Here is a 15,016-nt window from a genome sequence, read left to right as displayed (position 1 = left end):
GTTTAATATGGCAATCTCAAAAGGATCATAAGGAAATACTTGATTAGATTCCTCATGGAGTTGTGAGGAAATGTTCCAGAAGTGCAGTGACCAAACTTCAAGTTCCATGTGGGCAAGTCAGGTCCCTTGCCTGTTTTGTTGTCTTCTGTACCCCATACTTGGTACAAAGATGCCCAATAAGTAGTTACTTGCGTGAACAAATGGCACCTTTGAGGACCTTGTTTTAGGATGTCAGAGTCTTTAACCAAGACCCTAGTGTGAGGTAATAATCGACAAATGTTTCTTTTAGTTTAATGTTCATTAACTCGATGTTTATTTTATAAAGTTAATTATGTCTGATATTTTCCTTCAGTCCAGTGAAATTAATACTCCAATTGTAGTAGGATTGAATGATGAGAAAGCAGAAAAAAAACAAAAATTAGCCAGCCCTTGTTACTTTGTTAGAAAACATTCAATTTTGATCTCACTTATTGGAGATTATGTTGTAAGTTGTTACAGTATAAATACCTAACTGAATTTCTTGTCATTTCTTTCCTCTTTGAAGAAGCTGGATTATATCACATACCTGTCCATCTTTGACCAATTATTTGACATTCCTAAAGAAAGGAAGAATGCAGAGTATAAGAGGTAGGCATTAATAGCTTCTAGGTCTCTCCTGGATTTGATTAGAAGATAATGTGAAGTTTTTGAGGGTGAAGTTCTGAATTTGTTGCCTGGAATGCATACATGAAGGCGTACTTCCAGGTTCATTGGAGGATGGGGTTATGAATGATGTGGTTTTCAAACCTTTGCGATACTCTGGATGTGGACAAAGGTGTGTCTGTGGGCACATCTTCCATCATATGCCCATACTGTTCTTAATTTTGTCTCATTATAGAAGGAACTCTCCCACTCTGGGACTTCTGTGTTTTCGGAGTTTTATGGGAAAAAATTAGACTTTCTCAGATTGTGACTGCAGTGAGATGTTTAGGTGTGATGTATAAGTGAAAAATTTATGTTTTTGTTAATTACTCCCCTGATTAGTGATTTTATACCCTTAATTTCCCCTCTTTTTCTCATTTTCTTTTTACTGAAATCTTGTATTATGTGAGGTAATTAAGACCTTAGTATTTAGCATCGTTTTATGAGAATAAAAGGAGGTGGGAAAGGTCAGAATCAAAATGACATGTTGGGAAAAATGTCCATTCTAAGTTCATTTAAAAATGAATATTGGCCGGGCACGGTGGCTCACACCTGCAATCCCAGCACTTTGGGAGGCCAAGACAGGCGGATCACCTGAGGTCAGGAGTTTGCGACCAGCCTGACCAACGTGGAGAAACACTGTCTCTATTAAAAATACAAAATTAGGCCGGGCGTGGTGGCTCACACCTGTAATCCCAGCAGTTTGGGAGGCCGAGGTGGGCAGATCACAAGGTCAGGAGATCGAGACCATCCCTGGCTAACACGGTGAAACCCCGTCTCTACTAAAAATGCAAAAAATTAGCTGGGCGTGGTGGCAGGTACCTGTGGTCCCAGCTACTTGGGAGGCTGAGGCAGGAGAGTGGCGTGAACCCGGGAGGCGGAGCTTGCAGTGAGCTGAGATCGTGCCACTGCACTCCAGCCTGGGCGACTGAGGGACTGCGTCTCAAAAAAAAAAAAAAAATACAAAATTAGCTGGGTGCAGTGGCTCACACCTGTAATCCCAGCACTTTGGGAGGCTGAGGTGGATGGATCACGAGGTCAGGAGATCAAGACCATCCTGGCTAACATGGTGAAACCCCGTCTCTACTAAAAATACAAAAAATTAGCCGGGCGTGGTGGCGGGAGCCTCTAGTCCTAGGTACTTGGGAGGCTGAGGCAGGAGAATGGCGTGAACCTGGGAAGCGGAGCTTGCAGTGAGCCGAGATTGTGCCACTGCATTCCAGCCTGGGTGACAGAGCGAGACTCCGTCTCAAAAAAAAAAAATACAAAATTAGCCGGGCGTGGTGGCGCATACCTGTAATCCCAGCTACTTGGGAGGCTGAGGCAGGAGAATCACTTGAACCCGGGAGGCGGAGGTTGTGGTGAGCTGAGATCCTGCCGTTGCACTCCAGCCTGGGCAAGAAGAACGAAAGTCCGTTTCAAAAAAGAAAAAAAAAGCATTAAAAATATAGCATTACTAGAATTGTAAGTACTATATATTCTACAGGGAATAACAAGATACCAAAAATCGAAACCCTTTTTGCTTTCTCTGCGTTGTATGTTCCTCTGTAGATACCTAGAGATGCTGCTCGAGTACCTTCAGGATTACACAGATAGAGTGAAGCCTCTCCAAGATCAGAATGAACTTTTTGGGAAGATTCAGGCTGAGTTTGAGAAGAAATGGGAGAATGGAACCTTTCCTGGATGGCCGGTGAGCTTCAGTGGGGTGTGAATGGTGGACATGCCAAGGAATAGAAGTAATTATTTTCCTTTATCTTGAGCTTCCACTTTAGGGCATTAGGTATCAATTCCTTGGTATCACTTGTGACAATGAGGTATTCCCTGCCAAGTATGCTATGTGTTTTTGTTTGTTTTTCTTTTTCTTTTTGTTTTGGAGACAGAGTTTCGCTCTTGTTGCCCAGGCTGGAGTACGATGGCAGGATCTTGGCTCACCTCAACCTCTGCCTCCTGGGTTCAAGCGATTCTCCTGCCTCAGCCTCTCGAGTAGCTGGTATTACAGGCACCCGCCACCACAGCCAGCTAATTTTGTGTTTTTAGTGGAGACGGGGTTTCTCCGTATTTGTCAGACTGGTCTCAAACTCCTGACCTCAGGTGATCTGCCCACCTCAGCCTCCCAAAGTGCTGGGATTACAGGTGTGAGCCACCACACCTGGCCGTATATGAGGTTTTTTTGTGTGTACTTTGGAGCAAGACTGTCAGGGTCCACTTGCCTTTGACTGTGCCCAGATTTTCACCAATCACATCATTACTGTTATGTGGTTCCTGCCGACCAAGAGCTTATCAGATCATATGTTAGGAATCTACATTCTCACTTCTGGTGATAAACATGAGTTTTTCCTGAACTCTCCAGGGAGAGAATGTGGACCAACCTTACCTTCATCCTAAACCTGGTGGTTTGTTTGTTTTGTTTTGCTTTGTTTTGTTTTTTGGGAGACAAAGTCTCCATCTGGCTTCTAGTCTGGAGTGCAGTGGCATGATCATACCTCACTGCTGCAGCCTCAACCTCCTGGGCTCAAGAGATCTTCCTGCCTTGGATTCCTGAGTAACTGGGACCACAGGCACATGCCACCATGCCCAGTTAATTCATGTGTTTTTTTTTGTAGAGATGGGATTTCACCATGTTGCTCTGACTGGTCTCTAACTCCTGAACTCAAGCAATTCACCCATCTAGACCTCCCAAAGTGCTGAGATTACAGGTGTGAGCCACCACGCCTGGCCTAAACCTGGATCTTAATAAATACCATGTTGTTCTTTCCAGAAAGAGACAAGCAGTGCTCTGACCCATGCTGGAGCCCATCTTGACCTCTCTGCATTCTCCTCCTGGGAGGTATGTTTCCTTCATCAGTAGTACTGTTCTTCCTGTCTATTTTTCTATCTTTAAAGACTGCTCTGCTGTCTTTAATACCATGGTTGTGTTGTGATAAGGCACTATTTCTTGGGATCAAGCATCTACAAAGAAAGTAGCAAAGTAAAAAGAAAAAAATTAGTACTTGGGAAACTGAAATAATCATTCTAACTACATTAAGCTGTAGTAAAGTAAATGGAACACTACCAGTATGGTTAAGTCTGAAGATAATTACAGATTCAGTCCTCTGGAGAGTTTAGACTTACTGTCAGATTGGCTATGAAATGCGTGGTCCTGCCACAGCCTCAGTAACACCCACCCTCTGGCCTGCATTTGGGGTTTCCCAAAAATCTGTTAATGTAATATTGTAATTTTTCTCTTCTTTGTACAGGAGTTGGCCTCTCTGGGTTTGGACAGATTGAAATCTGCTCTCTTAGCTTTAGGCTTGAAATGTGGCGGGTAAGGAATAGTTTTTCTATCAAAACTATTCAATTTGCTATGTGTTTTCACAGTCTTCTAAGTAGCTCTGATTCCATTTTTTTTCTGTTGCTCCACACTGCAAAAACAAGCGAGCCTCTGTGGTAAAGTAACCCTGAAATCCTTTGCCATCGTGTCTCCTTAGGACCCTAGAAGAGCGAGCCCAGAGACTATTCAGCACCAAAGGAAAGTCCCTGGAGTCACTTGATACCTCTTTGTTTGCCAAAAATCCCAAGTCAAAGGGCACCAAGCGGTGAGTGGCTGGGGTAGCACTGCTGCTTGTGGCTTTTAAATGTTATTCCCATGCAGAACTTTTAACCACAGTGGAGACTTTAAAGCCTGCTTTATCCCCGTTATTGGTCGACAGAGATCCAGTCTGCTCTTTCTCTCTGCTAATAGAGAATACTATCACTGTTAATATAAACAAAGGACCGTCTGTATTCATCTGATTGAGAGCACGTCAAGTTTCTAAGTTTGAAACCGTGTTCTTGGCACCTTTAATAGGTTATAGAGGCTAAAAGGCTAAATAGATTCAAGAACTATTTTTCTTTTTTTTTTTTTTTTTTTTTTTTTTTTTTTTTGAGATGGAGTCTCGCTCTGTCACCCAGGCTGCAGTGCAGTGGCCGGATCTCAGCTCACTGCAAGCTCCGCCTCCCGGGTTTACGCCATTCTCCTGCCTCAGCCTCCCGAGTAGCTGGGACTACAGGCGCCCGCCACCTCGCCCGGCTAGTTTTTTGTATTTTTTGGTAGAGACGGGGTTTCACCGTGTTAGTCAGGATGGTCTCGATCTCCTGACCTTGTGATCCGCCCGTCTCGGCCTCCCAAAGTGCTGGGATTACAGGCTTGAGCCACCGCGCCCGGCCTAAGAACTATTTTTCTAAGCTTATTTTTGGTAAAGTTGAACCTAATTCTTGAGCTACACACTTAGACAAGGTATTTTCTTTTTTTTTGTTTTTTGTTTTTTTGTGTTTTGTTTTTTTGTTTTTGAGACAGAGTCTCACTCTGTCGCCCAGGCTGGAGTGCAGTGGCCGGATCTCAGCTCACTGCAAGCTCCGCCTCCCGGGTTTACGCCATTCTCCTGCTTCAGCCTCCCGAGTAGCTGGGACTATAGGCACCCGCCACCTCGCCCGGCTAGTTTTTTGTATTTTTTAGTAGAGACAGAGTTTCACCGTGTTAGCCAGGATGGTGTCGATTTCCTGACCTCGTGATCCGCCCGTCTTGGCCTCCCAAAGTGCTGGGATTACAGGCTTGAGCCACCGCGCCCGGCCTAGACAAGGTATTTTCTTTTTCCTTTTTTTTTTTTTTTGAGACAGAGTCTCACTCGGTCACCCAAGCTGGAGTGCAGTAGTGCAATCTCAGCTTACTGGCTGGAACCTCCACCTCCTGGGTTCAAAGGCTTTTCCTGCCTCAGCCTCCTGAGTAGCTGGGACTACAGGCACACACCACCACACATGGCTGATTTTTTGTATTGTTAGTAGAGATGGGGGTTCATCATGTTGGCCAGGCTGGTCTGCAGCTCCTGAGCTTAAGTGATCCACCCACCTTGGCCTCCCAAAGTGCTGGGATTATAGGTGTGAGCCACTGCGCCTGACCCAGGGTGGTTTTTTTTTTCTTTTTTGAGATAGAGTCTTACTCTGTTGCCCAGGCTAGAGTGCAGTGGCACAATCTCGGCTCACTGCAACCTCTGCCTTCTGGGTTCAAGTGATTCTCTTGCCTCAGCCTCCCAAGTAGCTGGGATTACAGATATGCAACACCACACTGGCAAATTTTTGTGTGTTTTTTGTTTTTTTGTTTGAGACAGAGTCTTGCTCTGTCGCCCAGGTTGAAGTGCAGTGGCGCAATCTCAGCTCGCTGCAACCTCCACCTCCCTGGTTCAAGCGATTCTCTTGCCTCACTCTTCCAAGTAGGTGGGATTACCAGCGTACGCCACCATGCCTGGCTAGTTTTTGTATTTTTAGTAGAGACGGGGTTTCACCATGTTGGCCAGGCTGGTCATGAACTCCTGACCTCACGTGATCCACCCGCCTCAGCCTCCCAAAGTGGTGGGATTACAGGCGTGAGCCACCGTGCCCAGCTAATTTTTGTATTTTTAGTAGAGAGGGTTTCACCGTGTTGGTGAGGCTAGTCACAAACTCCCAACCTCAAGTGATCGCCAGCCTCATTTTCCCAAAATGCTGGGATTACAGGCATGAGCCACCATGTCTGGCCCAGTATTTTCTTAATGTACTTTTTTTTCTAATTCTCACAACAACCCAGAAAATTAGTTGTTATCCTGAGTTTTTGCAGATAAGGACTCAGAAAAGTTATGGAATGTGTCCACTCTCTCATAGTTCTAAGTAGCAGAGTCAGGATTTGGGCCTAGGTCTACCTGCTGCAGAGCTTGCTCTTACATACCACATTTCCTTTGTAGATTATAATGATGGCAATGTAAGCAGTCTTGATATGTCCTTCATCTTCTAGGTGAGGTCATAGAGGAAGCCTCCATGCATTCTGAGAAATAACCTCAGTATTTGTCAATAGAGTCCTGAGATGAACAGAGCATTTGCTTTCATAGCATGGTATTTCTCATGTGCTTATGATTTTTAATGCAGTTGTGCAATAAATGTTCCCAGATATAGGGAACAAAGCAATGGATGAGAGAATCCTTGAGTGATATAGCTTGTTTCTTTTTCTCAGAGACACTGAGAGGAACAAAGACATTGCTTTTCTAGAAGCCCAGATCTATGAATATGTAGAGATTCTTGGGGTAAGTGACTGACTGCTGAAAGTGGAAAATGGTATAAAGCACAGGAGTTAAAGGGAGAGGAACTCATGGAAGATATTTTTTTCATTAGGTTCAAAAGAGGAATGGATAGCTGATAAACTACTATGGCACAAAATAGAGGTCAGGGTATGAGGCTCTTCAGTAAGTTCCTATTCTGTTGTTAGACGATACTTCCAAAATTGTCCAATTTCCATAAAGCCAGGCATGGAGAATAGAGTCCCCTCGCAATATAATGTCCAGAATAGTGCAGATTCTGTGCCTGAGCTTCAGAAAATACTCAGGAGTAGACCACAAAGCAGACATTCAAAGGGCAAGTAACAAAGGCTACTCAAAGCAGCCTTTCAGTTATGACTTATAAAAAGGCATTTTCATAAGTCATCTTATGTAAGTCAACTTACATGTTCATAAGATTGTGAGAAAATTAGTAGGGCTAGAATATTAGTAGTACAAAGCTAGCAGTGAATGTTCTCCTTGAATATTTTAGGAAGAACTGAAGTGTGGGTTGGGGTAGAGAAAGGCCTAGCCTGACCAGTATGCTTATCTCAGAGAGAAAGTAGGGAGAGGAGTAGGAGGAAAAGAAATCTCTTTCCAGAAAGAAAAAGTGGAAGAAATGGCAGCATTCATCCAGAGAAGATGATCGATGTCTCTGGAGTCCTTCAGAAGACCAGCCTTTCTGATCATGTCTGCTGTGTACAGTTTTTTTGGTTTTTGGTTTTTTTGTTTTTTTTTGAGACAGTCTTGCTCTGTCACCCAGGCTGGAGTGCAGTGGTGCAATCCGGGCTCACTGCAACCTCCACCTCCAGGGTTCAAGCGAGTCTCCTCCCTCAGCCTCCTGAGTAGCTGGGACTACAGGCGTGCGCCACCATGCCCAACTAGTTTTTTGTAGTTTTAGTAGAGGCGGGATTTCGCCCTATTGGCCAGGCTGGTCTCGAACTCCTGACCTCGTGATCAGCTTGCCTCAGCCTCCCAAAGTGCTGGGATTACAGGTGTGAGCCACGGCACCCAGCCCGATTTTTAACTATCTCCAAGCCTTTCCCTTTACACACACTTGCACGGTCCTTTTAGTGGATGGCTCTGGGTCAGATAGCTTGTTTACATGTTTTTGTTAATTGCCATGGACATTTTCATTCTGCTTCTGAGGACCATTCATATAATAGCTGTAAAACTAGTCACCTGTGATTCTGTTATGACTGCTTTCAGTAAAAGGCTAGCTGGACATTGGACATTGGAGAGACATATTCTCCACTATGACCTTGGGCTATGCTAGTGTGGGCAGCAGGCTGAGTTGCCAGTCTTGTGAGTGGCTAGGAGGCCACTCATGCCCTTGACATGAGGTTTGTTTTGAAACAGTACCTCACTCTGTCACCCAGGCTGGAGTGCAGTGGCAGGTTCTCAGCTCACTGCAACCTCCGCCTCCTGGGTTCAAGTGATTCTCGTGCCTCAGCCTCCCTGGTAGCTGGAACTACAGGTGTGTGCCACCACACCTGGCTAATTTGTACTTTTGGTAGAGACAGGGTTTTCTCTTGTTGGCCAGGCTGGTCTTGAATTCCTGGCCTCAAGTGATCCGCCTGTCTTGGCCTCCCAAAGTGCTGGAGCCACCGGGCCGGCCTCCATCCTTTAAGAGCATTTTGCTTTCCCTGCCAGGAGATGGCACTATTCTCTTCGGAATTCCAACCAGTTCTAGCCAAATGCTTTCCAGAAGTTGCTCTCACTATGAACTGATAAGATTTTTGCCATTATTATACTATTTGTTGATGTCTGTTGGTTTTTGGACATTATGCAAATTTTTTTAATACAATAGTGAATATGACACAGCCTCTTGCCCTTGAGAAACTCATTTTGTGGTTAGTGGAGACAAATAATTACAATGTAATTTGATACTTACCTGAATACAGTGAGTTTGAGTCTTCTAAGTAGAAAGAGGGAGAAGAAAAAGCTTCTGGTAGAGGAAACAAGAAACACAAAGATACAACAGTATTAGATAAAATTATATCTCCTGATGCTAACCCTCCCCCCTCCCACCACCCCCCAACAGGCCCCAATGTGTGATGTTTCCCACCCTGTGTCCAAGCATTCTCATTGTTCAGTTCCCACCTATGAGTGAGAACATGCGGTGTTTGGTTTTCTGTCCTTGCAATAGTTTGCTCAGAATGATGGTTTCTAGCTTCATCCATGTCCCTACAGAGGGTATGAACTCATCTTTTTTTCTGCCTGCATAGTATTCCATGGTGTATATGTGCCACATTTTCTTAATCCAGTCTATCATTTATGGACATTTGGGTTGGTTCCAAGTCGTTACTATTGTGAATAGTGCCGCAATAAATGTATGTGTGCATGTGTCTTTATAACAGCATGATTTATAATCCTTTAGGTATATGCCCAATAATGGGATGGCTGGGTCAAATGGTATTTCTAGTTCTGGATCCTTGAGGAATCGCCACACTGTCTTCTACAATGGTTGAACTAATTTACAGTCCCAACAACAGTGTAAAAGTGTTCCTATTTCTCCACATCCTGTCCAGCACCTGTTGTTTCCTGGCTTTTTAATGATCACCATTCTAACTGGTGTGAGATGGTATCTCATTGTGGTTTTGATTTTCATTTCTCTGATGGCCAGTGATGATGAGCATTTTTTCATGTGTCTGTTGGCTGCATAAATGTCTTCTTTCGAGACGTGTTCATATATTTTGCCCATTTTTTAATGGGGTGGTTTGATTTTTTCTTGTAAATTTGTTTAAGTTCTTTGTAGGTTCTGGATATTAGCCCTTTGTCAGATGAGTAGATTGTAAAAATTTTCTCCTGTTCTATAGGTTGCCTGTTCACCTGATGATAGTTTCTTTTGCTGTGCAGAAGCTCTTTAGTTTAATTAGATCCCATTTGTCAATTTTGGCTTTTGTTGCCATTGCTTTTGGTGTTTTAATTATGAAGTCCTTGCCCGTGCCTATGGCCTGAATGATATTGCCTAGGTTTTCTTCTAGGGTTTTTATGGTTTTAGGTCTAACATTTAGGTCTTTAATCCATCTTGAATTAATTTTTGTATAAGGTGTAAGGAAGGGATCCAGTTTCAGCTTTCTACATATGGCTAGCCAGTTTTCCCAGCAACATTTATTAATTAGGGAGTCTTTTCCCCATTTCTTGTTTTTGTCAGGTTTGTCAAAGATCAGATGGTTGTAGATGTGGTGGTATTATTTCCGAGGACTCTGTTCTGTTCCATTGGTCTATATCTCTGTTTTGGTATCAGTACCATGCTGTTTTGGTTACCATAGCCTTGTAGTATAGTTTGAAGTCAGGTAGCGTGATGCCTCCAGCTTTGTTCTTTTGGCTTAGGATTGTCTTGGCAATGTGGGCTCTTTTTTGGTTCCATATGGACTTTAAAGTAGTTTTTTTCGAATTCTATGAAGAAAGTCATAGGCCGGGCGCGGTGGCTCAAGCCTGTAATCCCAGCACTTTGGGAGGCCGAGACGGGCGGATCACAAGGTCAGGAGATCGAGACCATCCTGACTAACACGGTGAAACCCCGTCTCTACTAAAAAATACAAAAAACTAGCCGGGCGAGGTGGCGGGCGCCTGTAGTCCCAGCTACTCGGGAGGCTGAGGCAGGAGAATGGCGTAAACCCGGGAGGCGGAGCTTGCAGTGAGCTGAGATCCGGCCACTGCACTCCAGCCTGGGTGACAGAGCGAGACTCCATCTCAAAAAAAAAAAAAGAAAGTCATTGGTAGCTTGATGGGGATGGCATTGAATTTATAAATTACCTTGGGCAGTATGGCCATTTTCACAATATTGATTCTTCCTATCCATGAGCGTGGAATGTTCTTCCATTTGTTTGTGTCCTCTTTTATTTCATTGAGCAGTGGTTTGTAGTTCTCCTTGAAGAGGTCCTTCACATCCCTTGTAAGTTGAATTCCTAGGTATTTTATTCTCTTTGAAGTGATTGTGAATGGGAGTTCACTCATGATTTGGCTCTCTGTCTGTTTTTGGTGTATAGGAATGCTTATGATTTTTGCACCCTGATTTTGTATGCTGAGACTTTGCTGAAGTTGCTTATCAGCTTAAGGAGATTTGGGGCTGAGACGATGGGGTTTTCTAAATATACAATCATGTCATCTGCAAACAGGGACAAATTGACTTCCTCTTTTCCTAATTGAATGCCCTTTATTTCTTTCTCTTGCCTGATTGCCCTGGCCAGAACTTCCAACACTATGTTGAATAGGAGTGGTGAGAGAGGGCATCCCTGTCTTGTGCCAGTTTTCAAAGGGAATGCTTCCAGTTTTTGCCCATTCAGTATGATACTGGCTGTGGGTTTGTCATAAATGGCTCTTATTATTTTGAGATGCATCCCATCAATACCTAGTTTATTGAGAGTTTTTAACATGAAGGGCTGTTGAATTTTGTCAAAGGCCTTTTCTGCATCTATTGAGATAATCGTGTGGCTTTTGTATTTGGTTCTGTTTATATGATGGATTACGTGTATTTATTTGGGTATGTTGAACCAGCCTTGCATCACAGGTATGAAGCCAGCTTGATCATGGTGGATAAGCTTTTTGATGTGCTGCTGGATTTGGTTTGCCTGTATTTTATCGAGGATTTTTGCATTGATGTTCATCAGGGATATTGGTCTAAAATTCTCTTTTTTTTGTTGTGTCTCTGCCAGGCTTTGGTATCAGGATGATATTGGCCTCATAAAATGAATTAGGGAGAATTCCCTCTTTTTCTATTCATTGGAATAGTTTCAGAAGCAATGGTACCAGCTCCTCTTTGTACCTCTGGTAGAATTCAGCTGTGAATCCGTCTGGTCTTAGACTTTTTTTGGTTGGTAGGCCATTATTGCCTCAATTTCAGAACCTGTTATTGGTCTATTCAGGGATTCAGCTTCTTCCTAGTTTAGTTTTGGGAGGGTGTATATGTCCAGGAATGTATCCATTTCTTCTAGATTTTCTAGTTTATTTGCGTAGAGTTGTTTATAGTATTTTCTGGTGGTAGTTTGTATTTTTGTGGGATCAGTGGTGATATCCCCTTTTTCATTTTTTATTGCATCTGTTTGATTCTTCTGTCTTCTTTATTAGTCTTGCTAGCAGTCTATCAATTTTGTTGATCTTTTCAAAAAACCAGCTCCTGGATTCATTGATTTTTTTAAGTGTTTTTTGTGTCTCTATCTCCTTCAGTTCTGCTCTGATCTTAATTATTTCTTGCCTTCTGCTAGCTTTTGAATGTGTTTGCTCTTGCTTCTCAAGTTCTTTTAATTGTGATGTTAGGGTGTCAATTTTAAATCTTTTCCTGCTTTCTCTTGTGGGCAGTTAGTGCTATAAATTTCCCTCTACACACTGCTTTAAATGTGTCCTAGAGATTCTGGTATGTTGTATCTTTGTCCTCATTGGTTTCAAAGAACATCTTTATTTCTGCCTTCATTTCGTTATGTACCCAGTAGTCGTCATTCAGGAGCAGGTTGTTCAGTTTCCATGTAGTTGAGTGGTTTTGAGTGAGTTTCTTAATCCTGAGTTCTAGTTTGACTGCACTGTGGTCTGAGAGAGAGTTTGTTATAATTTCTGTCTTTTACATTTGCTGAGAAGTGCTTTACTTGCAACTATGTGGTCAATTTTGGAATAAGTGTGATGCGGTGCTGAGAAGAATGTATACTTTGTTGATTCGCGGTGGAGAGTTCTGCAGATGTCTATTAGGTCCGCTTGGTGCAGAGCTGAGTTCAATTCCTGGATATCCTTGTTAACTTTGTCTCGTTGATCTGTCTAATGTTGACAGTGGGGTGTTAAAGTCTCCCATTATTATTGTGTGAGAGTCTAAGTCTCTTCATAGGTCTCTAAGGACTTGCTTTATGAATCTGGGTGCTCCTGTATTGGGTGCATTTTTTTTTTTTTTTTGAGATGGAGTCTCACTGTGTTGCCCAGGCTGGAGTGTAGTGGTGGGATCATAGCTCACTGCATCCTCAAACTCCTGGGCTCAAGCAGTCCTCCTAACTCAGCCTCCTGAATAGCTGGGACCACAGGTGCACACCTCCATGCCTAGCCAATTTGTAAATGTTTTGTAGAGATGGGATCCCACTGTGTTGCCCAGGCTGATGTCAAACTCCTGGCCTCAAGTGATTCTCCCACCCCAGCCTCCAAAAGTGATGAGATTACAGGCTTGAGCCACCACACCCAGCCAGGAAATATTTTAGAGTCAGAATAGATGAGACTGTTTTCTGTTGTTCTGCAGTAGCCTCAGATGAGTAATCAGGCAAGTAATGTAAAAATTACTCTTTTCTTTGGGTTCAGGTAGAGCCTACTGATAAGGAGTTCTGATATGAAGGCAAGATTTTTCCTTTATTCTATAAGAAAGAACCTTATCCTTGGAAGTAAGGGGTCAGCAAAAGTTGTAGGAAAACAGGAAATTTCCCTTCTTATTCTGCACTAGTTTTTTCTGACTTTTCATTTATGGACCTGCCTTAGGAACAGCGACATCTCACTCATGAAAATGTACAGCGCAAGCAAGCCAGGACAGGAGAAGAGCGAGAAGAAGAGGAAGAAGAGCAGATCAGTGAGAGTGAGAGTGAAGATGAAGAGAACGAGATCATTTACAACCCCAAAAACCTGCCACTTGGCTGGGATGGCAAAGTAAGTCTCAGAACTACCACTTTCTCCCCATTCCCCATTTTGGAAACAGATACAGAGTTTAGTAGGCTAACACTACTTCTTGTTTTTTGTTTTTTTTTCTTTTTCTTTTTTAGCCTATTCCCTACTGGCTGTATAAACTTCATGGCCTAAATATCAACTACAACTGTGAGATTTGTGGAAACTACACCTACCGAGGACCCAAAGCCTTCCAGCGACACTTTGCTGTAAGGAATTCAGAGCCATTTTTTCTGGGAATTGAAGTAAAAACATGAGACTTTCAGAGAAGAGAGTAGGAGTAGCCTATGTGGACCTCTGATGTCCAGAGCCGAAGGGAATCAGAGAAGGATGGTTTTAAAATCAAGCCCATGGCGTTTGACTTTTGGCACCAATGTTAGTCTTAAATACCTGAGATAGTTTCTGGAGGAATTCTACTACTCCGCTCTTTAAACCTTATTTGGGTTTCTCTTGCCTGCTTTTAACACTTCTCTGTGTCTTTCTGCTAGCATTTTAGACCAACTTCTGACTTCTTGGTTATTTCTCTACCCCATTGCTAATACTCAAGATCAAAAATAGGGCTTACCTCTTTCGGATCTTAAATGGATCTTTACCTCTTGAGAAAAAATGAAGGGGCTGATCTTTATCAAACCATTCTTGAGACAGGGTGTTGTTGGGGTGGTACTGCTGTAAGTGGGCTCACCTCTAAGTGGACTCTGCTTTTAGTTCTTAGATTTTGGAAGGACATTTTACAGAATGGAAAAGATTTATGCTAGACCAAGGATGACAAATTTATATGAACTCCTCTCCCCCTCTCTGAGTCATACATATTACTAATTGATCCTGGGTCTTTTTTGCTGAGCCCATGAGTGAGTTCTGAATCCTTCTCAGCACCTCCTACAATGATTGGAGTTGGCATCCAGATAAAGCCCGTGCCATTTACCATCCCTTAGCTAAAACTGCCATCATGTCAGTGTATAATCTCCTTGCTCTCTCCTCACCACATCGTTGTGCCTGATAAAAGTCTTCTCCTTTACCTACAAATATGATGCTGACCTGCCATTAGTAACCCTATTCATGCAGGTGTTTGGAGTTGCTGGGGCTTTGGTGAGTTCTCCCGCAATATGGGAGATGTAGTTAGAGTTGTGATGTTTTCCTGTGATCTTGACCCAGAGGTTTTACGTGTAAGACTACCGGGTCTAGAATCTAGGTTTACAAGCCAACCCAGTGAGGCAAACAATGCGATGCCTCTTTGAAATACCAGCCTTTTGTCAGTCACAGCCAGCGGTTTACAAACACGAAACACAAAAGGAATGCTACCTTTCGGTGGAGTCTTGTAAAGGGCCATGTTAGGATTTATGAGTAGAATGGAGTTAGTGCTCTGTGTTCAGCTATTCCCATTTCACATGATCCTTTTGCTTCTCTCTTCTCCCAGGAATGGCGTCACGCTCATGGCATGAGGTGTTTGGGCATCCCAAACACTGCTCACTTTGCTAATGTGACACAGATTGAAGATGCTGTCTCCTGTAAGTAACATTTATTTACTGTCTCCTAGGCCAGTACAAATGGCCTGTCCTCCTTCGAGTCAGCATCCTGATACCTTGTGTATCCAGGATTAAAGGCAGTAGGTTGTGGATATGTAAAATCTG

At 43.2% G+C, this 15,016-nt stretch overlaps 1 protein-coding gene across 1 annotated transcript in view; it reads left to right on the top strand.

The window, feature by feature from the left end:
- SF3A3 (splicing factor 3a subunit 3) overlaps positions 1-15,016 on the top strand; it is a 30,007-nt gene that overhangs the window by 8,991 nt on the left and 6,000 nt on the right. The window contains exons 7-15 of the mRNA XM_010352684.2: positions 545-627; positions 2,233-2,371; positions 3,440-3,508; positions 3,918-3,985; positions 4,149-4,256; positions 6,680-6,749; positions 13,209-13,373; positions 13,487-13,597; positions 14,803-14,893. Coding sequence (XP_010350986.1) covers positions 545-627; positions 2,233-2,371; positions 3,440-3,508; positions 3,918-3,985; positions 4,149-4,256; positions 6,680-6,749; positions 13,209-13,373; positions 13,487-13,597; positions 14,803-14,893 — 904 coding nt within the window. The remainder of the gene's footprint in view (positions 1-544; positions 628-2,232; positions 2,372-3,439; positions 3,509-3,917; positions 3,986-4,148; positions 4,257-6,679; positions 6,750-13,208; positions 13,374-13,486; positions 13,598-14,802; positions 14,894-15,016) is intronic.

Source organism: Rhinopithecus roxellana, chromosome 12 (genome assembly GCF_007565055.1).
Source record: "Rhinopithecus roxellana isolate Shanxi Qingling chromosome 12, ASM756505v1, whole genome shotgun sequence".
NCBI lineage: Eukaryota > Metazoa > Chordata > Mammalia > Primates > Cercopithecidae > Rhinopithecus > Rhinopithecus roxellana.
The sequence above is the reverse complement of the archived record's forward strand: the minus strand, read 5'-3'. Positions and strand labels throughout refer to the sequence as shown.